Consider the following 24,958-nt stretch of genomic DNA (forward strand, 5'->3'; position numbering starts at 1 on the left):
CTGTATTGCTTGCGTACAAGAGTGAACAATCAATCGTATTGTTTTTAACCATGACTTCGTGGTATTAAGAGCCTGAAAACGAGTTGTAAATCTCCTGTCTAGCAAGTAAACCTATATAATGCCAACTGGCGTAACTATTCCAGTATTGGAAAAAGTTCAGGGGATCATGTCAATTAACAAAATCATAATATGTGATTATATCTGGCTTTCACACCTATTTCACACACACACACACACACAACACACAAAATTCATGTAAATTGACGAAATCCAGTAAAACTTACATCTGGCCTTTCACACCCATTAAAAAAAATAAAAATAAAAAAAGGAAAAAAATTTGAATGGAAAAATACCGTTTTAAAGGTAAGAAATACCACGCTGAAAATAAAGAGTGGCGTGACGAAATCTCATCACCATTAATGTTAAGTACTTTCAGCTTTGTAAATCGTCAGTACATTTTGTTTTATTAGCAATGATTAGTTATATTAACAATTAAAAGTAATTATTATTGCATGTTTATTTGTGCTGTTGTGTTTGTGTTTGTGTGCAAGAGAGAGAGAGAGAGAGAGAGAGAGAGAGAGAGAGAGAGAGAGAGAGAGAGAGAAAACAAATCCCCTTTTATTAACAATGATTAGTTCTATTAATAGATAAAAGTAATTATTATTGAGTGTTTATTTGTGCTGTTGTGTTTGTGTTTGTGTGTCTGAGAGAGAGAGAGAGAGAGAGAGAGAGAGAGAGAGAGAGAGAGAGAGAAAACAAATCTCCATTTCACGTGCGCAATTTCATCACGCTCGCTAATAACACAAAAGCAGCAACTCCAATTCCAGAGATTACCTTTGCACTTCCCCCGGGATGAAAAGTAATACTTGGATATTACCGGGCAGCCTTTGAGAGAACCCATGGGGAGTGTGCCTCGGATGCTCATAGCCTTGTTAACGCAGTGGAAATAACATAATTACCTCGGAGCTTTGAGTGGGAGAAACGCCCCTCTCTCTCTCTCTCTCTCTCTCTTGAACCAAAATAGCTCCCACCGCACTGGATGACCTCCTCATTTAACAAGGATTTTCGTCGCTTATTTGGATTTTCTATGGGATTACAGTGACCAGTTCGTGTATGTGAAAGCGCAGTGATTGTGTCAGCGACCAGTGTTTTTAGTAATTTGAAGTGTACATTGTTATTTTTAGCTGTAAAATTTCTTGGAGTTCCCTACTGGACTCCTGTTACATTTTTTTCTGAGCCGCGCATGCGCACTAGGCATCTTGTGACGTCAAAGGAACTTCATAGTATGGTTTCTTTCTATCAGAATCTAATATCGTAAATTACAAAGTATTTATCACTTTCCTGGACACTGTATTAAGATCCCATTATTCTTCACGCACTGTAAACATCAAATATGCCTACTAATAGCACACATATAGCAGGTGAAGGGACAGGGAAAGGTGGAGGAGAGACAAACTACCTTTGTCGTCGCTTTCAAACCCAACACAACAAGTTTTAAGAGGGTACAAGAAGAGTAAATTGCAGAAACACTGTACTCAGCTGGGACTTGGAGGTGTATGGACTAATAAAGAAACCTTAATTGATAAACTGATCACTTATTATGGGAGTATTGAAGAAACACTTTCGCCGCCTGATGGCACCCATGAGATAGAAAATGAGAGACTAATCCCAAATTCGGCAGAACTACTTCACCGATTTGAAGCGTTTGTTAGGGAAACTAAAGACAATTTTTATGTTGTGAACAATTCCCTGGCAGAGAAGGATAAAGAAATAGAGGAGCTTAAAACTAAACTTTATTTTGCTGAAGAAACTATCAAACACTTAAAAGAGAACCTTCAGCAACAGAATAGATCGCGCTCCCGTCAAACGCTGGCATCCACTTCGAATGAAGGAAATTTATTACTTATTGGAGATTCTTGTTTAAAAGAAGTAAAGTCTAATGACCTCAACGATAACTGGTCAGTCTTTGATTGTGATTTTTCATTTTCTGGATAAATGACAGTGGATTGTGATCAGAAAACACTAAAATTTCTTCATTCCTAGGTATATAATGCTATGATCAGAACCCTCCCCGAAGCAAATCTGGATCTACTAAAGTCCTGGATTAGGGAAAAACTGGAAATTTCACCGAAAGAATGCATCATCTACTGTGGTACTCAGGACCTGCTTCACGAAGATGTAGCGTTGGAAAGAGTCCTCGATAACCTGGGCACCATTGTAGCTGAACTCAAAGAGAAAAATAATGACGTTGTAGTAAAGGTTTGTGATCTCGTTCCAGCTCTAGAAGCAAGACATGATTTGAATAGTAGAATAAATCAATATAACTGTAAATTGTTAGAATGGTGTGACAGAAATGGTGTTGTTTTAATTGAGACACAAAGGTTTTTTAAGCTTGGAACAGGCGATATTGATACAAATTGCTATGAAAACCAGGATGATAAAAACTATGATTTGCTAAATAGAATTGGTGCGGTTAGGTTGCTATATGCAATTTCATCTATATGCACAAACGACTTTCTCTGTTATAATTGGAAAGAAATCAAGTCAAATATATGTAATCTGAAAAATAATAACTATAGGATTAATCATGTAAAGAGTAAAAGTAGCAACCTTATGATAAATCGGGAGGTAGTAGGAAGGAATAAAAATAGGTTACATAGAAATAGCTATCAACACTCAAGGAATAATACTTATCATCGAGGTAGACTTGGTTATGGTAGAGACCAAGCGCACTTTAGTAGAACAAATGCTAGACAAGGATATGATAGAACTAACAGAGAAGTTAACGACTACTATTATTCATATACCGAAAGAAATGGGTATGGGTGTTACAAATGTGGTGAATTTAATCACCACCAATCCGACTGTAGGTTCGACCATAAGGTTAGGTGTTACTCATGCCATGAATATGGACACAAAAGCAAACAATGTCAGAAAAATATCCATTACTAGGACATAGGCCAAGAAGGCAGTGCCATTGAGAATGCTAAATGTAATGATTTTCTAAAAATTGTACATATAAATGCCCAATCAATACTTGGTCATATACTTGAAATATAGTTAATTAATGCTAGAAGAACAAAAAATCGATATTTCATATATTAGTGAGACATGGCTGTATCCTTATATAAGTGATACTTTTATTCATATACCTGAGTATAATATATATCGTGAGGATCATGGTCGAGGTGGAGGTGTATGTTTGTTTATAAGGAATTATTTGAAAGTCACCGAGGTGAAATTTGGGATCCAAAAACAGGAGGGAGTGGAAGATAAGTGGGTCTCCGTCCAACATCGAAAATTTCCCTCTATTATTGTTGGGTGCGTGTACCGCCATCCTAAAACTGCTGTTACCTCTTTTAACTATATTTCAGACGTCTTTAAGGAAGTAATTTTACGCAATATGCCTATTTTCATTTACGGGGATTTTAATGATGACCTGTTAAAAAAGGAGAACAAACTGGGTAAGCTAATTAAAAACTTAAGATTTGAACAGATTGTAGATAAACCCACACGAATCACTTCAACCTCAGCATCCCTTATCGATCTAGTCATTACAAATGCTAAATATATGATAACAAAATCAGAGGTAACCCCTAGCTCAATAGCAGATCACGAGAATATTTTAACTTTGCTGAACGTTCGTAAACCGAAAAGGCAAACTATTTTTAAAACTTTTAGGTGCTTGAAAAATTACTCTCAATAAACTCTTTGCTCTCTACTTATGAATAATGTTCACATATTAAATCAAATTTTAAGTACCGATAACGTAAGTAAACAAGTAGAAATTTTAACCAATGTTTTCACATCCTGTGTAGATATGTGCGCACCTGTGGTTACTAGAGAAGTAACTCGTCCCCCTGCCCCTTGGATTTTTGATACTATAAAAGAGACGATAATGGTAAGAGATAACGTGAAAAAAAAAACTAAAAAATCAAAGAGAAAATATTCAGCTTAGAGAAACTCATAAGGAACTGAAGAAAAAGGTAAATTCGATGTTAACTGATAGTAGAAAGCAGTACTACAAACAAGAATTTAAAAATGCTAAAGGTGACATGGCTGCTACGTGGAAGATTACTAATAATATGCTTTTCAATGGAATAAACAGCGATACGAATAAGCTGAATTGTGATACCAAAGATGATTTGCATCGTAAAGCTAAAGTGTTTAATGAATTCTTTGCAGAAGTGGGGAGAAAGACCTTTGAAAAAACACAGGAAGAACTGCATAACCGCATGCCTTTGGAAACAGACCCTATTATCCCTCACAGTAGAGTCGATAGTTTTAAACCAGGGCCAGTGGACTGTAACACAGTAATCTTAATCATTAAAGATTTGAAAGAAACTAACGCCTTTGGATCTGATGGTATTTGTTTACGTTTCATTAGAGATGGTTTATATGTTATTGCTTTTTACCTTACGATAATTATCAATACATCAATTGTTACTTATTCATATCCAGACATATGGAAAATTCTCCATGTTATTCCGCTCTTCAAAAGCGGGGATGTCGACGATATCTCTAATTACCGTCCCATTTCCTTGCTACCTATTCTATCGAAAGTACTTGAAAAAATTATTGCAAATCAGTTAACTAATTTTTAGAGGAAAATAAACTAATCTCTTTAAGCCAACATGGATTCCGACCAAAATTGTCTACTGAAACAGCCCTGTTAGAATTATCTGACAAGATTTATGAAAATATAGACAACAAAAAAGTTTCCTTACTTTTATTACTAGATTTATCTAAGGCTTTTGATAGCGTGAATCATGCCATATTATTGGAGAAATGTACGTTGATGAATATTGATCAGCGCTGGTTTAAGAGCTACCTTGAGAATAGGTTTCAGTCCATCAGGCTAAATGGTACTGTATCATCAAAGAAAAATATTCAATTCGGAGTATCTCAGGGATCAATTCTCGGCCCTATACTTTTCATGGTATATGTTAATGATCTCGTGAGATCAATACCTGGCTGTTTTATAGTTCAATATGCTGATGACACGCAAATACTAATAGAAGGTGACATTAAGGATATAGCCGACATGATTTGTAAGGCAGAAGACATTCTAAACAGAGCTAAAGATTACTTTTTGAGAAATGGCTTACTTCTAAATGAGAAAAAGACACAGTTTATCATTATTGGATCCAGGCAATATGTGTCAGATATTGGAGATGAGGTATAGATAAATTTTAATGGAAATATAATTAAGCCAATGACGACTGTGAAAAATGTAGGTGTTCATTTCGATCGGTACATGAACTTTGACTGTCACATAGACGAAATGTATAAAAAGGTAATGGGTACTCTTATATACTTAAATAGAGTAAAAGATCATTTTAAGTCAAGTACTCGCAAGATAGTCGTCCAGTCACTAGCTTTAAGTTTTATAAAATATAGCTTAAAAGTTTGGGGATGTACTAACAAATCACAGCTACAAAGAGTACAAAAGGTGCAGAACTTTGCAGCAAGAGTGGCTGTTGGCAACGTTAGAAAGTTTGAACATGTAACTCCACATTTAAAGGAATTGGAATGGTTGAAAATAAGAGACCAGTATACTCTTGACATGTGCACTATGGTATATAAAGCTTTAAATAATAATATTCCAGATTGGTTATACAGTTTCCCACCAGTATCTTTATTCAGTAATGTCACTACACGCCAAAGGGATGATTTGTATGTTGCAAGACATAAAACTAGTATTGACTCACGGCAAATCAGAGTTCGAGGTCCAGTGTTGTATAATGAACAGCCACGTGAAATAAAAGAAGCTGGCTCTGTGTCTATTTTCAAGTCAAAACTAAGGAGTTTACTTTTAACAGAGTCTTAATTGTTCTTTTAATTATTAGTACTTTGTTCTTAGATTTTAATCTAGCTTATTTTTATATCTTTTACTAACTGATACTACATTGTAGTTTTTAAACCCAGGTATCCTAATTCAAAATGGGTTCTGAGTTCTGTACATATTTGTTAAGACTTATTTATTGAAAATTTTATGACTATCTGGTTTTTACTACATATCCTATCTTTTTAGAACTGTCTTCGTTTTTTATTGCCTGTACGTATTTTTATATACTTATTTATTGATAATTTATGACTATTAGATTTCTATTTGAAGCTCATTTTACCTATGACTGTCTACTTTTATACATAGTTTCAAATAGTTTCCTATGGTATTTATATTATTGCTATTTTACTGATTTTGATATTCTTAACCTATACCAAGTTTTATGTAAGAGTTAAATTCAAAATGTTTTTATACTGATATGGCTACTTATGTAGAATACCCAATGTACATTTGGAAATAAAGGATTATATATATATATATATATATATATATATATATATATATATATATTATATATATTACTCTCTCTCTCTCATATATCCAACTAACTCCTTAAGATTTTACCTTTATTCTCTCTCTCTCTCTCTCTCTCTCTCTCTCTCTCTCTCTCTATATCCAATCATATATCCAACTAACTGCTTAAGATTTTACCTTTATTCTCTCTCTCTCTCTCTCTCTCTCTCTCTCTCTCTCCTCTCTCTCTCTCTCCAGTGCTTGGTATCGCTTTTCGCTTACAGCTGGAACACCAGACTGTCGACCCAAGTAGTGAACCCATGTACCTCGCAGTTGAGCGATTGTTGTGGGTCGCCGGTAGGTTGGAGAGAACGAAAGAAAGAAGAGAAGAAGACTAAAAGTAAGTGGACAGTGCCCCGTCCAAATGAGTACAGTCAAGACTGAGGGCTTCATTAATCCTCGTCCTATAGGGATGAAACTATGATCTCTCTCTCTCTCTCTCTCTCTCTCTCTCTCTCTCTCTCTCTCTCTCTGATGTGTATTTATGATAACATTCTTTAGTATGCTGTTTTCTTATACAATGATTTAGAAATGTAGTTCTCGATTGGTTTAGTTATTCACGAATTTTCCTCTCTTTCTAAAAAAAATCAAAAAAATAAAAACTAGACTTGACCACAGTCTTGCCAAATCAAAAGAAAGTGGAAGTAAGATCAAAAATACTATTTCTAATTAAAACAATACCCAAAGATTTTCCTTTGAATACCTCAGGGCACTGAGCGGGAATACCATGCAAATGCTGTTTTAATAATATCCAATTTAATGCAAACGATCACCTTATCCAGCAAACTATACATATATATATATTATATATATAATATTATATTATATATATATATATATATATATATCTCATATATATATATAAATATTATATATTAATATATATTCATATATATATAATATATATGATATATATATGATATATTATATATATATATATATATATATATATATATATATATATTGTAATGGTCTCGTAATTAGAGACCAACAGGTTCAAAATAAAAACAAGAAATTGGGCTGAAATGACTGACGAAAAGCAAGACAAATCGAGGAGGAGGACTGAACAATACACAAAAATAACCTTAATAATCATTTTACAAGTTGTTACATTATTTACAAGTGAGAACAGTTTTGGGTGGCGAAAATACACAATGATTAGTTATCAAAATCATCAATAAATATATAAAAAATCAAATCCATCAGAAATAAATCATAAATGAACATTGCACTAGATCAGAGCCATACACTTGCTTCAGACCACAATAAGCATAATGATGCAGATAACTAACATTATCAGAGCCATACACTTGCTCGACACCAAAAATTAAAGATTCCAATAAGAACAGGTAATCACAATAACAGCATAAATGATAATAACACAAATAGGCAGCATACAGAATCATACAATAACAGTATAAACAATAGTAAATGAACAGCATATACAATTAAACATTAATAAACCAGCAGCCAACAAATAATCATGCAGCACAAAAAACATTACACCAAACTGCATAACTCCGGATAGCATAACAATCTCCGTAGAGACGACACGACAGACCTAGCTGTCGAAAAGGATGAATACCAACAGACGATCTCCGTGAAAATATCGAAGCAGTCACCAACTGCAAACTGGAACACGGCCATCACACAGATGATCACGGAAGAATCGTCAATACAACATATCTGTTGTCGAACTGGAACTAAACTGCTCCACAGACACCTATGGTTTAGCCATCTCCCATCCATCTGCTACCACGGCCAACAGGTAAAGTGATACCTGCTGAAGTCACAAATGACTTCCAGCTGCTACAATACTGCTAGGCTGCTGTTGCCTTCTCAACCGAGGTTTCCCAGAACCTCTCAGGTCGCCATCCAAAACCTGTCTGCAGCTGTCACTCACACCAGGACAAAAGTAACTTCATCACCATGACGATAAATGCAGACGAGCAAGGGAAACAACGCAACAATCTTAACGATTGTTTAAAACAAATAACGACAATTACAATACAATATATATATATATATATACTATATATATATAGGTATATATATATATATATCGATATTTCTCTGTATTCCTGTTTCCATGACAGTTACTTCTGTATCCCTTCATCCTACAGTAAGGTTTTATTTGTTTTCTTAATCATTCCCTCTCTACGTACATTTATCGTATATAAATAAAGTAACATCTGGCTTGTTGTAGGTAACATGGGGGAATATTCAATCATGATTATAGGAGTAACAGAAATTATTATTTTTATTATTATCAGTAATAATAATAATATTGGAAGGAGACACTCTTTCAAACAAGTATTATTGAAGATATTGCTGCATCAGCTGCATTTAACTTGTAAATAGTCTTCTCTATTTTTTTCTGATAATTGCTTTCTCTCTACTATTACAACTGGCGATGAATCATAACGTTGCAATACTCGCCAGTTGTAATAGTAGAGAGAAAGCAATTATCAGAAAAACAAAGAAGACTATTTACAAGTTAAAGGCAGCTGATGCAACAATATCTTTCAATTATAATAATAATAATAGTAATTGAAAAATAAACCCACAAAATTACTGTGTATAACACTGCTGGGCCTTGACCCAGGCTGACAACCTACACATCTCTTGAAAAAAGGGCCACAGATAGGGCCTGAAAACACTCGAGTGTTGAGAAAAATTAAAATGTAAATACTTCCTCTTCAGAAGAAAACTGAATGCAGTTTTTGTTTGGCTTAATAATAATAATAATAATAATAATAATAATAATAATAATAATAATAATAATAATAATATTAATAATAATTAATAATAATAATAATAATAATAATAATAATATCATTTCTAGGAGCCAAGTATAGTTTTGACGTACGGCATTAGTCAAAATCTAACTGCACTTAAATAATATTCACTGTTGCAAAGGTTCCCTTGAAATGCATTTCTATCATCAGTTTCATTCCCTACATCTTTTATGACTTCACAGCGATAGGGATAATTTCATTTCCCTTCAATCATTGATGCCTCGAACGATAATATTCAATATTTTGACATTCTGTTCGCCATAACATTTCTGAACACGTGTTGAGTCTCAGCCTTCGTAATGCTTAGTATCTTTTATATTTGTCAGAGGGAAATCAAACCACTTTTAAGAGTGTATTTTTGGTCTTCTTCATTGGTTTTATATCGTGTTTATGCTGGCCTTCTCGAGCAGTCTTCAGCTATTCCATCGTTCTCTCCTTATCCTTTCGTATCTTCCTCTGTTTCCTAAGAGGCATGAATCTCGTCCCCTTTTTCGACAGGTACCGTTCATGGGCAATAAAAAAAAATCAAAAGACAGCCCTTCATATCTGCTTTCATCTCTCGTAATGTCCCGCTTTCTTCTGGAGCCAATCCAAGTCTAGTTGTTGTTTGTTACATAGCTTTCGACTGGAATCTTCACTTCCAACGGAAATCATTTCATTTTCAATGACAATTTAAAATGAGAATTCAAAATGTCCTTCCATTTTGTTTCATTTTTTTCCCGTTCTGTTTGGCCTCCCCGTTGCTATAGTACATTCACATCAACCATGCATCTGATGTCTAGGCCAGTCCCTTACGAAGCTCCTGATTGGCTGTTGATAAGCCAGTCACAGAGCTGGAGACTCGCAGTCTCTCTCGAGAGTTCACATAGGCAGGATGTATGTTCCACCTCTCCTGAGGGATATGTCTTTCATAAGTATTCCTCAGGAGAACTCTCGAAAGAGACTGAGAGTTCCAGCCCTGTGATTTGCTTATCAACAGCCAATCAAGAGCGTCGTAAGGGTTCGGGTCTAGATATTAGATGCACGCTTGATGTGAATCTACTATAGCCCCAATATAACTCCCTTCAAATACTAAAAAAAAAAAGGCTGATATCCGTACTGTTATGAAATCTAATGTTGGTAATGAAGTGCAATCAGCTTTGGAATACTCCACTGCCTTACTGAATATGTAATACTGCTAAATAATGTAGTGGCCCTGTTGCATATTTTGAAACGCGAGAAGAGCATCTTTTATTCAACATATTCAGTCTGGTTTGGGGAGTGGAATATATATGGATTAATATGCCTGGCGTTGGGAATGGTGGAATGGTAAAATGAAATCGTCGCGAATGGCGATTGACCTGTTTCAACATAACCCAGCCAATCAGATAAAACTTAGTATACGAAAAGCTGCGTATGACAGTTCAATATATTGAAGGAGAGTATCTTAGAAGCTCAAATATCTACCCCTTTTTTGTCGTGTAAATGTAAAATCATTTTTCTGTAGTCTCTGATAACTTTTCATTCATAGGAGATCGGTCGCAACTATAGAAATTGGACCATCATTGGTCGTGAAGCTGATATTAGCCTCTCTCTCTCTCTCTCTCTCTCTCTCTCTCTCTCTCTCTCTCTCTCTCTCTCTTTCAAACTGCTTTAACAGGTTCGCTGTGCGACTTTTCGTCTAACGCTCGAAATTGAGTGGCTTTCGGTTTGGGTATTACTCAGCTGGGTGACCACCAAGAAATGACAGGCACCACCGTACATGAGATGCTTCAGTAATCTTGGGATAGGGTGTTGTGCTAGCAACCGCATGTGGGCTATATCAGGACGCCGTGCAATTGCAACTTGAAGTTCAAGCGAAGGTGCAGTGTATTACTACCCTAATACAACTCTTTTTATTTTATTAATTTACTTACATTTGTATCTCTTCTACTATCTGTATTTCCCATGACCTTCAGTTATTCCTTTCTAATGAACCCCATAATCTTTGGAAGCTCGAATTTCAAGTCAGCGGCCCCTTTATTATTATCCTCTGAATAATAATAAGAATAATATTAAAACACTAGACACAATCCCAAGATCCCTGAAAAGGAACCTGGAAAAACTATAGATACTGAAGTAGCTCCAGGACCCCATGCAGATGAGTGTGCTCCTAGAAACAGCGCACATAGTGAGAAAAGTGATGGGCTCCTAAGGAGGTAGAATGCAACCCGGACCCCCCCCCCCCCCCCCCCCCCCCCCCCCCCCCCGCACTATAAAAACCATTCAGTCGACTAGGATGTCTGTGATAGACAAATAATAATCATATTAAGTAGCTCCAGGACTCTTGCACAAGAGTGAGCTCCTAGAAACATAGTGAGCAAAGTGATGGACTCCTAAGGAGGCAGGATGCGACCCGGAACCCCAAACTGTAAGTACCACCCACTCGAATTGGATGATTGTGATAGGCAAATAATAATAATAATAAGTAGCTCCAGGACTCATGCAGAAGAGTGTGCTCATAGAAACAGCTGAGAGTGAGAAAAGTGATGGACTCCTAAGGAGGCAGGATGCAACCCGGAACCCCACACTTAAAAAAAAAACACCCAGTTAAATAGAATGATTGTCATAGACAAATAATAATAATAGTTATAATAATGATAATAAATAGCTCCAAGACTCATGCAGAAGAATGTGCTCGTAGAAACAGCACACATGGTAAGAAAAGTGATGGACCCCTAAGGAGGTAGGATGCGCCCCGTAACCCCACACTATGAAAACCACCCAGTCGAATAGGGTGACAGTGATAGAAAAATAGCAATAATAGCAATAATAATAACAGTAGTAATAATAATAATAACTACTGAATAGCTTGATTAGGCATCACAGTTGTTCAGAACCAAAAATTAACTTGTGAAATTCTGTCTGAAAGAGAGTCACCGGTCTTGTGTGTATGAAGGCGAAATTCCGGAATACGGAACCTGCTCCTATGGTCAAGAAGTAGGACATGAAAATTCCCAAGCAAATTGATAATCCTACATGAATAAGTAATATCTAGGGGATTAGGGAATAACGCAAAACGATAAATCTCCAAATCCCGGCAAATGCTCAGGGGGATTCCAGTTATGAATAAACAACACGTAATCCTCTCTTTGGAATTCGCAATATAACTCAAGCCGAAAGGATTTCCTGGATTCCTGAATCTCAATCCTGAAATAGTTTATTTCATTTTTTTGCATGGCAAAATTAATTAATCGAATTTCCCGTGCGTTTTGCGCGTGCTGGTGTTTTAATTAATAATGCCAGATGTGGAAATAAATATATACTTATACTTCTGTCGCTTTTGTAAGTCCGTGATGTTTGAGAGCTTCATGTGGCGATAACGTTTGCTTTTTTTTATAATAAACAAATCCTTTTTTAACGATTGTTATCTCACCCTGTATTGTAAGAGAAAGAGATAATAATGCATTCATAAATGATTGTCTTATAAGACCCTTAAATATCTTTATCTTGCAACAAGTAATTCAGAGAACATTATTTTAGATAACTGTGTATGCGCGCGCGCGCGCGTATGTGTGTGTGTGTGTGGAGAGAGAGAGAGAGAGAGAGAGTAATTCAGAGAATCTTTATACAGATAACTGTGTTTGAGAGAGAGAGAGAGAGAGAGAAGACTGCTTAATGACCCTCTTAAAGGACACTGAAAAACAGATACTGTCTCAAATTGCTACTCAAGTAAAAGACCGAATGGGGCTGATGCAGATGACCAGACTCAAATGATCATTTGCAACCTATAAACTAGATATCATTACCTTGCAAGTATGGAAGACAAAACAATAATTTCCCATTACATAGCAATACTTTATTGATTTTTATTTTTGGTAATTCATGAAGACTGTAAAATATTTTTTCTTGGAAAGTATATATATATATATATATATATATATATATATCTATATATATATCCCCCTATATATATATATATATATATATATATATATATATGATATATATATATGTATATATAGATATATCTATATATCTATATATATCTAGATATCTATATATAGATATATATATTATAATATATATAATATATATATATATATATATATTATATCTATATATATATACTATATATATATATATATATATACATAGGCAATTCATGGTATGCATATGTATGTATATATATCTTTTTTGGTTATTTGTGAAAAAATATAGATTTAGTTTCTCTTGAAAAAAAAATAAAATTTTGTATATGGTTATTTGTGTGTGTTTGTGTGGTGTTGTTTGTGTCGTATGTGTTTGTATTGTGTTTATTATATTATGTATATATATGTGTGTGTGTTTGTGTGCGTGTGTGTGCGTATGTGTTTGTGTGTGTATTTATGAAGAGTAGGAAATGCACATATTTGGAAGAAGTGGTTAAAAGGTCTGTATAGATGAAAGGGATGATTAACAGCACCTGACGTCCCATTTGCACGTTCCACCGCTTTTTGTTTTTCTTTTCCTTCCCACCCCTCCACCTGCCTACACTCCTGATGATTCAGTGGGGTTAATGTTGAATTTACCGTAGCTTTCATGCATTCCTGCTCCCTCCTGTTATGAAGTCTTTTCATGAATGCCATTTCCACATTTGTGGGGCCCTGGATATATTGCGGTGTTCTGTTTTCTTTTTTTTTTTTTTTTTATTCACAACTTTAGTGGACTTCATTGGTCTGTGTTGTAAGCTATTTTCCGTAATGGTTCCCGTAAATTTCAGTCTAACATTTATGAAACATTTATGAATTGCTCTCTTGTTTTCTTACACTGGGTGGATTTCATTTGGCGTTTCTGTCGCTTGAAACCCAAAGTCTCTCAAATAATCAGCAAATCATAACTTGTAAAATACATGTCAAATAATATACAGGATTAGGCAGCGCATTCTTAATATTTTTTACATCAATAATAGATTTATCTCCTTCTTCTTTCTCACCTTTATAATAATAATAATAATAATAATAATAAGTGTACTTAGGAAGCAGACCTCTCTCAAGCATACTTTATTAAAAGTAATGGCTACTTCAGCAGCGTTACACTTGTAGATGATTCTTCTCTATTTTGCGAATAGCGGCTTTTTCCGTAGTGCTACTTAAACAGGCTAGTAGAGCGCTTACCTTACAGACCTTACATCTTGTTCGGGTTGCCCCAGGTCCCTCAGTGTGAGGCACCTCTAATGTCTACCAGAGAGTTGCTAGTACATCTTCCGGTATATTTTGCATCTTCCAATCTTGGATGGTCTGGGATGCAGTTTAGATATTTGTCGAGCTTATTCTTAAACACATCTACGCTCACTCCTGATATTCCTCAGATGAGCTGGCAACGCATTGAATAGACGCTGCATTATCGATGCTGGTGCGTAGTGGATTAATGTCCTGTGTGCTTTCCTTATTTTTCCTGGTATAGTTTTGGGCACTATTAATCTACCTCTGCTTGCTCTTTCTGATATTTTTAGTTCCATGATATTTTCTGCTATTCCTTCTATCTGTTTCCATGCCTGAATTATCATGTAGCGTTCTCTTCTCCTTTCTAGACTATATAATTTTAAGAATTGTAGTCTTTCCCAGTAGTCTAGGTCCTTAACTTCTTCTATTCTAGCTGTAAAGGACCTTTGTACACTCTCTATTTGTGCAATATCCTTTTGATAGTGGGGTACCATATCATATTGCAATATTCAAGTGGACTACGAACATATGTTTTATAAAGCATAATCATGTGTTCAGCTTTTCTTGTTTTGAAGTGCCGTAACAACATTCCCATTTTTGCTTTACATTTTGCCAACAGAGTTGCTATTTGATCATTGCATAACATGTTCCTATTCATCATCACACCAAGGTCTTTAACTGCTTCCTTATTTGTGATGGGTCTCATTATTAGGTCCCTTATATGCATATAGCTTTCTTTCTCTGTCTCCATAATTTATTGATTCAAATTTATCAGAGTTAAATACCATCCTATTTACCTCTGCCCAATCATATACTTTGTTAAGGTCTCTTTGTAGAGCGTTCCTATCTTCATCACAAGTAATTTCTCTACTTATTCTTGTGTCATCTGCGAAACTACCACTACCGAATCCTTAACATTATTGTCTATGTCTTCAATCATAATAACAAACAGTATTGCAGCTAACACCGTACCTTGCGGCACACCGGATATTACCTTGGCTTCATCCGATTTCTCGTCGTTTTGCAATAACTATCTGTTTTCTGTTGTGTAAAAATTCTTTTAACCATCTTCCTACTTTATCCACGATATTGTGTTTTCTAATTTTCTTCGCCAATATATTATGGTCTACTTTATCAAAAGCTTTTGCAAAGTCTAAATAAACCACATCTGTTTCATTTCCGCTTTTCATATTTTTGAATATGTTTTCACGGTGGACTAACAGTTGGGTTTGTGTACTTTTCCGGGTACGAAACCATGTTGTCCTTTATTAAACAAATTATTTTTTATTAAATGTTTCATAATATTTTTCTTCATTACCCTTTCATACACTTTCATAATATGTGATGTTAGACTCACAGGCCTATAATTACTTGCCTCTAGTCTTGATCCACTTTTGAAAGTAGGGGTAATATATGCTAATTTGTGCTCATCATATCTTGCCTGTATCTACACTTTGTCTTAATAATATTGCAAGTGGCTTGCGATAGAATGAACTACTTTCTTTAACAAAATAGCAGGAATTCCATCAGGCCCTGCAGCAGCTCCATTTTTAATTTCATTAATAGCCTGCACAATATCAGCTTCATTAATATCTATGTCAGCTAAATATTCACTATTTTCATCCCTTACTTCTTCTATCATTATCTTCATTATCTATTCTAGGGGGGTGAATTCTCTCTTATATCGTTCTGCCAGTATGTTGCAAATTTCCTTTTTTTCACATTCGTTAATCTCCCTTCAATCTCAGAGGGCCTATTTCTATTCTTCTTTTATTCATCTTCTTCGCATGAGTATAATAGTTTGGGGTTTTGCTTGATATTTAATAGGGTTTTTTCTTCCAAGTCCCGTTTTTCATTTTCTTTTGATTGTATAATCTTTTGTTCTGCATTTTCTATCTTACTTTTTAGTTCTATAACTTTCCATGCATTTTTTTCTTTTGCAAGACCTTTTTTCCACTTTCTGATTTTCTGGAACAAGATCCTTCTGTCTCTTGGTTTGCATGAATGATGTTTACTTTTCTTCTTCGGTATATATTTTTCCACTATTATCTCCAATATTTTATATAATATCTCCGTATTTACCCTTATGTCATCACTTACGAAAATGTTATCCCAATCTTTGTTTAATTCTTCATTAATTTCTGACCATTTTATATTTTTACTGTAGAAGTTGTATTTTCCATATCCTTCCCACTTTTTCATTTCTTGCTTATCTCTATTTTCACTTTCTTTGGAATGAACTGTTAATTCTATGACATTATGGTCTGAAAATACTCGCATTATAAACTATTATTTCTTTAACATAATTCATCTCGTTCACAAATACTAGGGTCTAAAGTATTTCCTTTCTTGTTGGCAGGTGATTTATTTGTTGAATGTTGTATTGAGTAGCATATCTAATAGCTTTTCAAATTGCCTCTTATCTTCTGCACTACTATTACTCTCTTTTTTATATGTATAAGTACAACCACAATCTCCTATTCGTTCTTTCCATTCTACGAAAGGAAAGTTGAAGTCACCAGATAGGAGAATAGTCCAGTCCTTGTGATTTCTACATATATCATCCAATTTTTCAATTATTAAGTCAAACTCTTTAGTATTAGGAGGTCTATATATTACTATGTTCATCAATTTTTCAGATTCAAATTCTACCGCTATTAGTTCACATTCTGAGTTACTATATTTCTCATATATTTTTTGTTTCCTTGTTTTTTGTCTTTCCCATATATTGCGGTTCCCCTTGATTCCTATTTTTTCTATCTGATCTTAGTTTGAACCCCTTTTATTTGTCTCTCCAATCCTCTTGTGGGAATACAGGGTTTCCACTTTTATTTCATTATATCTTTTTTCTTTTCATTTTGGGTTAGTTTTCTAGTACTCTATTTTTTTTTTGTTTGTTACTCGTAACTAAACCCTGCGCATTCATCACTATGATGGTTTGCGTGTTTTCTCCTTCATTTATACTGATAGTAATAAGGATTTTCCCATGTCTCTTTCCTGTTCTGGTATGTTGTTCTTTTTTCATTTCCAGAAATTCTGACATTAAAAAATCCAACTTTTGCCATAATATTTGATCTTCCTTCATCATAATTATTAATTTTGTGTCTGAATCTGCAATTTTCTCCGTTTCTGCAATATCCTCTTGCATAATAAATACAGTTATTATCTCTTGAGTAGAATTTCGGAGCTGATGCTTTGAAATTTTTTGCTGACACCTCTGCATATCTCATTGGTGGTTTGCTTTTGTTTTTCTCTTTTACCTGATATTCTTGATTTCTCTCTTATTTGTTTCTTTCTTATTTTGGATTTTATTACTTAGTTGGTTATTTATTTGATTATGATTCATGGCTACAGGGTGCATATATTTGCATTTTTTGTCGAACTTACATCCTTTTCCTTCTTTTAGGTTTTTACATATTTTTGGATGCAGATCTCTGCAATCATTCCCCATATCCATCTAAGTATGCACATTTACCATATATTTCATAGTTTTGACATATCTTTAGGATGTTTGTAGTAACATCTTTTTCTTTCTCCAAATCTGCAATTCCCCCTCTTTTCAAAAGGTTGCAGATTTTGTCTTCTTGTCTATTTTTTCCTCTTTCCCGTCTTATTGTATAGATCTGGGTAGAGCCTCTTCGGATTTGCTTTTCTGTGTCATATCGCCCCCCCCCCTAATTTATTTCGTTTCGTAGGTATGCTGCTTTATTGCCTCATATGTAGTATCAATGAGTATCTCTGCATCCATACTTTTATCTTGTTTTTCTTTGTTTTCCTTATTTTTTTCTGTCATTTCATTTTTGTTTACTTTTCTTCCGTTTTCCTCTTCTTCTTTTTCTTCTTCTTCTTCTCTTCCTCTTCTTCTTCATCCTCAACTATTTGTACATTCAATCTTGATTTAATAAACATGTCTATCCATGATTAGACATGTTGAACAAAAAATTCTTGTATCTTTTCTCAAATCTTGTATTACCTCAGCACACTGTGGATGGGTCGGAATGTTGCATGCAGCACATTTTCTGATTAGGTTTTGTGGATTGACTATGCTATACCAAACCTTACACAGTTTGCATGCTTTTGGCATTCTTTTTCCTAATGCATCAATTAGTATATTCACAAGATTCACCTTATTCATTTTCTTGTCGGAATATGTTGGTTTATGTATATTTTCTTTATGAGTCTCTTGACCACTTGGATTTTATTTGGAACTTCTTCAATTATTTTCAAGATGTTTTCATTAGATTTGTTCCAGTTTGAAGGATTATACCTTCTAATATATCTATGAATGCTTTTGTATCTTTTTTGGTTGGTTAGGACTGTTGCTGATTTCATAGATGAGAAATGCCAGTTCCCTTCCTGCTACCTCATCGTATTGCGAATCTGCTAAACACGCCAAATTACGCCACCTTTTCCCGCAGTTGGAACTTACTGCCATCTTATTCTGATTTTATAGTATTACACTTGATAAACTAACTTAGAAGACGCTTTATCCTACTATTTTCACACTAATCTTATCACCGATAGTTCACGAAAACACTTCTAGATATTTCTCAAATTCTAGTCGTATGTTTAAACTTGTGATATCTGTTGATTATTGTGACTTCACGCAGGGTACGTCTCACCAAGCAAGATGGCGTTGAGCTGAAAATAAAAAAATTATATTATTATTATTAATTATTATTTTATTTAAAGTATGGCTACTTCAGCAGCGTTACACTTGTAGAATTCTTCTCTATTTTGCGAATAGCGGCTTTTTCCGTGCTACTTAAACAGGCTAGTAGAGCGCCTATAGAGGTCATGGTAAAATACAGGGTCAAAATAGGTGTATATTTGAATTTTACAGATAAACTATGATACCATAGTCATCAAAGTCATTAACGATTTTCTCTCTCTCTCTCTCTCTCTCTCTCTCTCTCTCTCTCTCTCTTTCTTAAAGCGAGCTTTCGTCTGGAGCTGCCAGACATCCTCGGGCTGGGAGCTGAGGGTGGACTGATCTTGGTGCGGTGTCCGTCCTCCTTATATCTGTGGCTGACAGCAGGGGGTCTGCCCCATGCTTGGGGCAGACCCCTGCTGTCAGCCACAGATATAAGGAGGACGGACACCGCACCAAGATCAGTCCACCCTCAGCTTCCCAGCCCGAGGATGTCTGGCAGCTCCAGACGAAAGCTCGCTTTAAGAAAGAGAGAGAGAGAGAGAGAGAGAGAGAGAGAGGAGAAGAGAGAGAGAAAATCGTTAATGACTTTGATGACTATGGTATCATAGTTTATCTGTAAAATTCAAATATATACACCTATTTTGACCCTGTATTTTACCATGACCTCTATAGGCGCTCTACTAGCCTGTTTGTAAGTAGCACGAAAAAAGCCGCTATTCGGCAAAATAGAGAAGAATCTCTACAAGTGTAACGCTGCTGAAGTAGCCATTACTTTTTAATAAAATAATAATAATAATAATAATAATAATTTTTATTTTCAGCTCAACGCCAGATACATTTAATATACAAAGAATAGACAATAATATACAGTCTAGATACATAAGATAACATGATAAAAAAAACAAAGATTAATCGGCAATATTCATATTTGCTGAGGTAGTCTAAAAGATGGTAATCAAAATAATGGTCATAACCGTACTAAGATTGAGAATAGTTGAAAAATTTAATATAAAAACTATATTGATTATAATCACAGTAATAATGAAAAAAGGAAAATACCAGTAATGACAATAATCATAGTAATACAATAATAATGCCAGAGTCTGCAGATGACATTTTGCAAAAACAGGGGTCGGTTGCCTGATGCGCCTTCTCCTCCCCCACTGCCTTCTATCAAAAGGCATCATCCTCCACCAAACCTCTTCTCTCCATATTCTTCCTTCACTAAGTTCCTCGTTGGATGGGTGGTTTTTGCGTTCGGCTACCAATCCGGTGGTCCGAAGTTCGATGCTCGGCGCGGCCAACGCGGAATCAGAGGAATGTATCTCTCGTGATAGAAATTCATTTCTCGATATAATGTGGTTCGCATCCCACAGTAAGCTGTAGGTCCCGTTGATAGTGACCAATTGGTTCCTAGCTACGTGAAAATATCTAATCCTTCGGGCCAGCCTTAGGAGAGCTGTTAATCAGGTCAGTGGTCTGGTTAAACTAAGATATACTTTTTTCTTCCTTCACTTTATCTCGCCGTCTAATGACATATTAGCCTGAGGGTCTATGAACTATACAGAGGGACGATTCATGTTTACAAGGAAGGATTTAGGAGCCAAAGCCTCAGTGCCGTTATGAACGGCTGTGCTTTCTGGTCTGCTCAAATAAATTGTACGTCTCTCCCAAAAGTTTATTGGCCCTTGTCCGCCATGTCACTTTTACCTCGTGTCTCGTTAGTGTTAAGTGAGGAAACTTTTTTAATGAATAGATTGCTTATAAAGGAAAACTTTTCTGTTGCAACGTTTCCAGTTTTATTCTTTAAAAACATCTATAAACGTAGACAGCGAGTGAATATTTGTGGGACACTAGTTACCGGGCAGTCTGAATGACCCCAGTTTATGGCAGCCACTTAATGGCTGTAAGAATTACTCGTCGCAAAATTATGCCTTTCGTTTCGAGATGTTTTCATCATCCAAGAGCATTTACGAATTCGACTCTATCTCGAGATAAAGGAAATTTGATTTACCAGACCTTCAACAGGGGTAAATAGCAATGGTGTTAGTTTTTCCTTTCAGTGTTTGCAAATCCCAGGTTAATGAATATTTTAGTTTCTTTAAGGATTTAAAAGTTTCTTTTTTTAAAATGTAATAAATATATATTATATATATGTGTGTGTGTGTGTGTGTGTGTGAGTGAGTGTGTGAGTGTAAGCTTTTAAAATCAGTTGAATAAAGACTGAATTTTATGAAAATCACAGATGTTAGGTCATCATCCAAAAAATCCCCTAATGATAACATTCTCTCATTTCTTACGTGATTCCAGATTTCTCTCTTCTTTCCTGAAGTTTCATTGGAAACTTAATGTTATGCCTTTTGGCAAGCAAAAAAAATACATATATGATAAATACGTAAATAAATAAGTAAAGCTTACTGTTTTACCCTATTAAACCCCATTTCGTGCAGGACGACAAAAAGGAATTTTGGGACATTCAATCCTGCCCACTTTTGAACAATATCACGAAAGCTAACAACTACCATCATTTAGAACCCGGCCACCGTTAAATATAAGTCATTTCACAGTCGCAGAACACCACAATTGCAAACGTGTCCTGTTTAACTTTTAACCCAGCAAGCATTTGATCTTACCCCTCAGCGTCGGGAACTTCATACAGAATGCGGATATCAAAGACCGAAACTTCGCCTGAATATTGGCGCATCCAAAAGTTGGCCACACTCGGTCCCCCTCTCAGACCTGGTTATGTTATATTTGTATTGTTAATGCATGACTATCTCAAAACCCAGGGTGGTATGAAAGCATCCTGACTGGAAGCTTGCACTGTTGGTAGGCTTCCATTTTGATCGAATAAATACCCCGCTTTCAACAGTCGATCATTTTTAAAGTGTCATGTTTCATTTTGAAAGAGACGGGCATTCCGGAATTAATAGTATCCACTGGGGCAGCGGAACAAAAAATTTACCGTTATGAATTGACTGTTTTTATTGTAAAGTAAGCTTCCTATGGGAATTGAAAACAAGAATATAGAAAATAACAAACAGCTATGAATGAAAATAATAAAAAAAAAATTACAGACAAAATTGACTGTTGTTATTGTTAAGTAATCTCCTTATGAGAATTGAAAACCAGAATATAGAAAATAACAAACAGCTATAAGTTGAAAACAATAAATAAAATTACAAGCAAATTTGTTCATTATAAACAGAAAAGTCAGACTAACAATAAAGGAGGGAGCATCACAGTCCATCTTACAAACTTATCATATAATAGTAGAAATACCGGAATGATAAACGAAATGAACAATTCTGCGCAGCACAATTATATAAACAAGAAATATTGTGTGATATTATATCTGTACCTCTCAGATATAAAAGACGGGAAAAGTTAAGATGATGGTTTTGGGAAATATTAGACGTTTCTCTGAAAGCAATAAGTTAGTAAGAAGATATTTGATAATGGAGCTAGTTGGGAGACATTTGATTGGCTTGGCAGCTAGGGACTGGTATTCCCCACTCCACTTATAGAAGAAATGTAACTGACAAAGTTTATATTGAACCGAATAAAAGACTGCTGGGCCTTGACCCAGTCTGACCACCTTCACATCTCTTGAGAAAGAGCCTGAAAGTACTCGAGTGTTAAGTAAAATAGTTACAAGTAAATAAGTTATACTCAGTGAGGTTGTGGGTTTGTTTTTCCCAAGTTTAATATTATTTATTTTCCTTTCATATTCTGCGCTAGAATGTCACTTGATGGGCAATACGTTCGCATTTCTTAACTATGTAACCCTACGACGTATACAGGAAGACTTCTGTATAGAGAGACAGTATTCCACTCATTCAGAATGTAACAATTTTACACAGTCAATACGAAAAGCAGTACTGTGTTAGAAATGAAACACCAGAAAAAAAATAAGAGAGAAAAAGTCTTCTTGAATACTACGGTCGCATTTATAACTGCTGCAAGATATATCGTTTGGTATGCAATGGCCAGCCTTCCTCAATGGGACAGGAAGCAGGGAAGTGAACGCATATTTTCCAAGTGCCACGCATTTTACAGCTATACATTTCTCTCTCGGACCCTTTTTATTTTATTTTTTTTTTAGGGGGTTCCAAACCGGGCTTTCGTGGGAGCTTGAAGCTTTCATTATTTCCAAAAAACAGTTTTTCATGTTTTATTTCACGGCAATCAAATGTGAGTTTTTTTTTCAACATTAATTCATTTTAGGGAAATATTTTGAACAGAATTCTTTTTTGTGATGAAGGTGAGGGGACGTTTAGGAAAACTGCCCTTAAGCTAGTCTGGTATTTTAAACATTGTTCAGTCTGCGTTTTTTCTTTATCGGGTAAAAATATTCTTTGCAGTTTAAAAATTGATTGAAAGCTTTATTTTTTGGCTAAGATATTTAGAAAAATATGCATACGGCTTTTTTTTTTTTTTTTTTCTTTTTTTAACCTTAGGTAGGATTTTCCTAAGCGGCTGTAAGTTTAAAATTTAACTACCATATTTGTTTTGCAATGAATTACTGCCGGTTTAAAACGATTTTGTATATAATATATATATATATATATATATCTATATATATATATATATATATATATATATATATATATCTATATATATATAATAAAAGGAGCCCATAAAAACACCAAAATATAGAGATAATACTATATTTCAGAGATTGCTGTCTCCATCTTCAGCAGTCTCTGAAATATTTTTCTCTATATTTTGGTGTTTTATGGGTTCCTTATATTAGATGGAATTCTGTTGTAACAGAACATTTATATATATATATATATATATATATATATAAAATATGGGACGTTTCTCTCTAATTTAGGTTAGAAATTATATGCATTAGAGGCCCTTAATTCTATGATGTGTTTCAATGATAATGCAAACAGTGAGATATGTTTTTAGTCAGTAAAACAGAATATAGGACTGCCCCCCCCCCCCCTGACCCCCACGCTCTCCTCTTGGACGCAAACAACCACGTAAATTCTCATCGACTTATTGTGTCGCTTATGATGGTTTATGCATTCACAACAGATTACCATAGTCACAATGTATCGTTACGTTCCCTGATTATGTTTGCAGATGTAAGGAGAAAGTCAGTCTAGCACAAAGCTTTACTTGATATCATTGGACGTTGAAGGGGATATTCTCGAACACTTTGGCTGCATGTATTAAGCACTGTTGAAATGAAAGTCTTGCGTTTTGGTATTTACCTGCATGACGGAAAATGAGTTTTAGTTAAAAGCTCAGTTTAAGCTGGGGTTAAATGAGTTTTTCCTCAGATAGATTTTTTATTGTAGAAAACTCAGATGTCACGTAAAGCCTAAGTGAAAGCAATTTAACCCTTCTGGCGATTGTTGTTTTAATACTCTCTCTCTCTCTCTTTTTTTTTTTTTTTTTTTTTTTTGAACAGAATGAAAGATAATTTTGAAACTTCCACGCGCCTGACTGTTGTCCAGTCACTTGTAATGAGCCTCATCCACTATTGTTTTAAGGTATGGCGGCGCACTAATAATGTCCATCTCGACAAAATTAAAAAAAAAATGGTAATTTTGCTGCTAGAGTAGCTGTAGACGATATTAGGAAGTACGATCATATTTCTCCTGTTCTGAAAAAGCTGGAACGGTTGAAGGTCAAAGATGAGTACGTTTACGAAGTTTGTGTGTTTGTTTTTAAAGTTTTAAGAGGCATTTTGCCGTAATGGCTATATCATTTTAATATGGTTAACTCAGTAACTGGTGTTTATACTCTTCAGGGTTGTGATCTTGTAAAAAGAGCGACAACAGATATCAGCTCAACGGAGCCCTGTGGAATAAGCTACCACAAGATATCAAGTATGCTGCCACTCTACATTCTTTTAAGAATAAGTTGAAGAAATGTTTGTTACATTAGTATTCACTTACTATAAATTGTAGAATAACCAGTGTCAATTGGAAATAAAGTTATTATTATTATTACTTCTCTCTCT

The 24,958-nt window shown here is 34.9% G+C and overlaps 1 protein-coding gene across 1 annotated transcript in view; it reads left to right on the forward strand.

The window, feature by feature from the left end:
• The window catches only part of LOC135198222 (uncharacterized), a 183,836-nt gene that overhangs the window by 12,563 nt on the left and 146,315 nt on the right, over positions 1-24,958 (forward strand). Inside the window, exon 4 of the mRNA XM_064225794.1 lies at positions 2,044-2,259. Within this exon, the coding sequence (XP_064081864.1) occupies positions 2,044-2,259 (216 nt within the window). The remainder of the gene's footprint in view (positions 1-2,043; positions 2,260-24,958) is intronic.

The sequence above is a fragment of the Macrobrachium nipponense genome, chromosome 22, assembly GCF_015104395.2.
Source record: "Macrobrachium nipponense isolate FS-2020 chromosome 22, ASM1510439v2, whole genome shotgun sequence".
In the NCBI taxonomy this organism is placed as follows: domain Eukaryota; kingdom Metazoa; phylum Arthropoda; class Malacostraca; order Decapoda; family Palaemonidae; genus Macrobrachium; species Macrobrachium nipponense.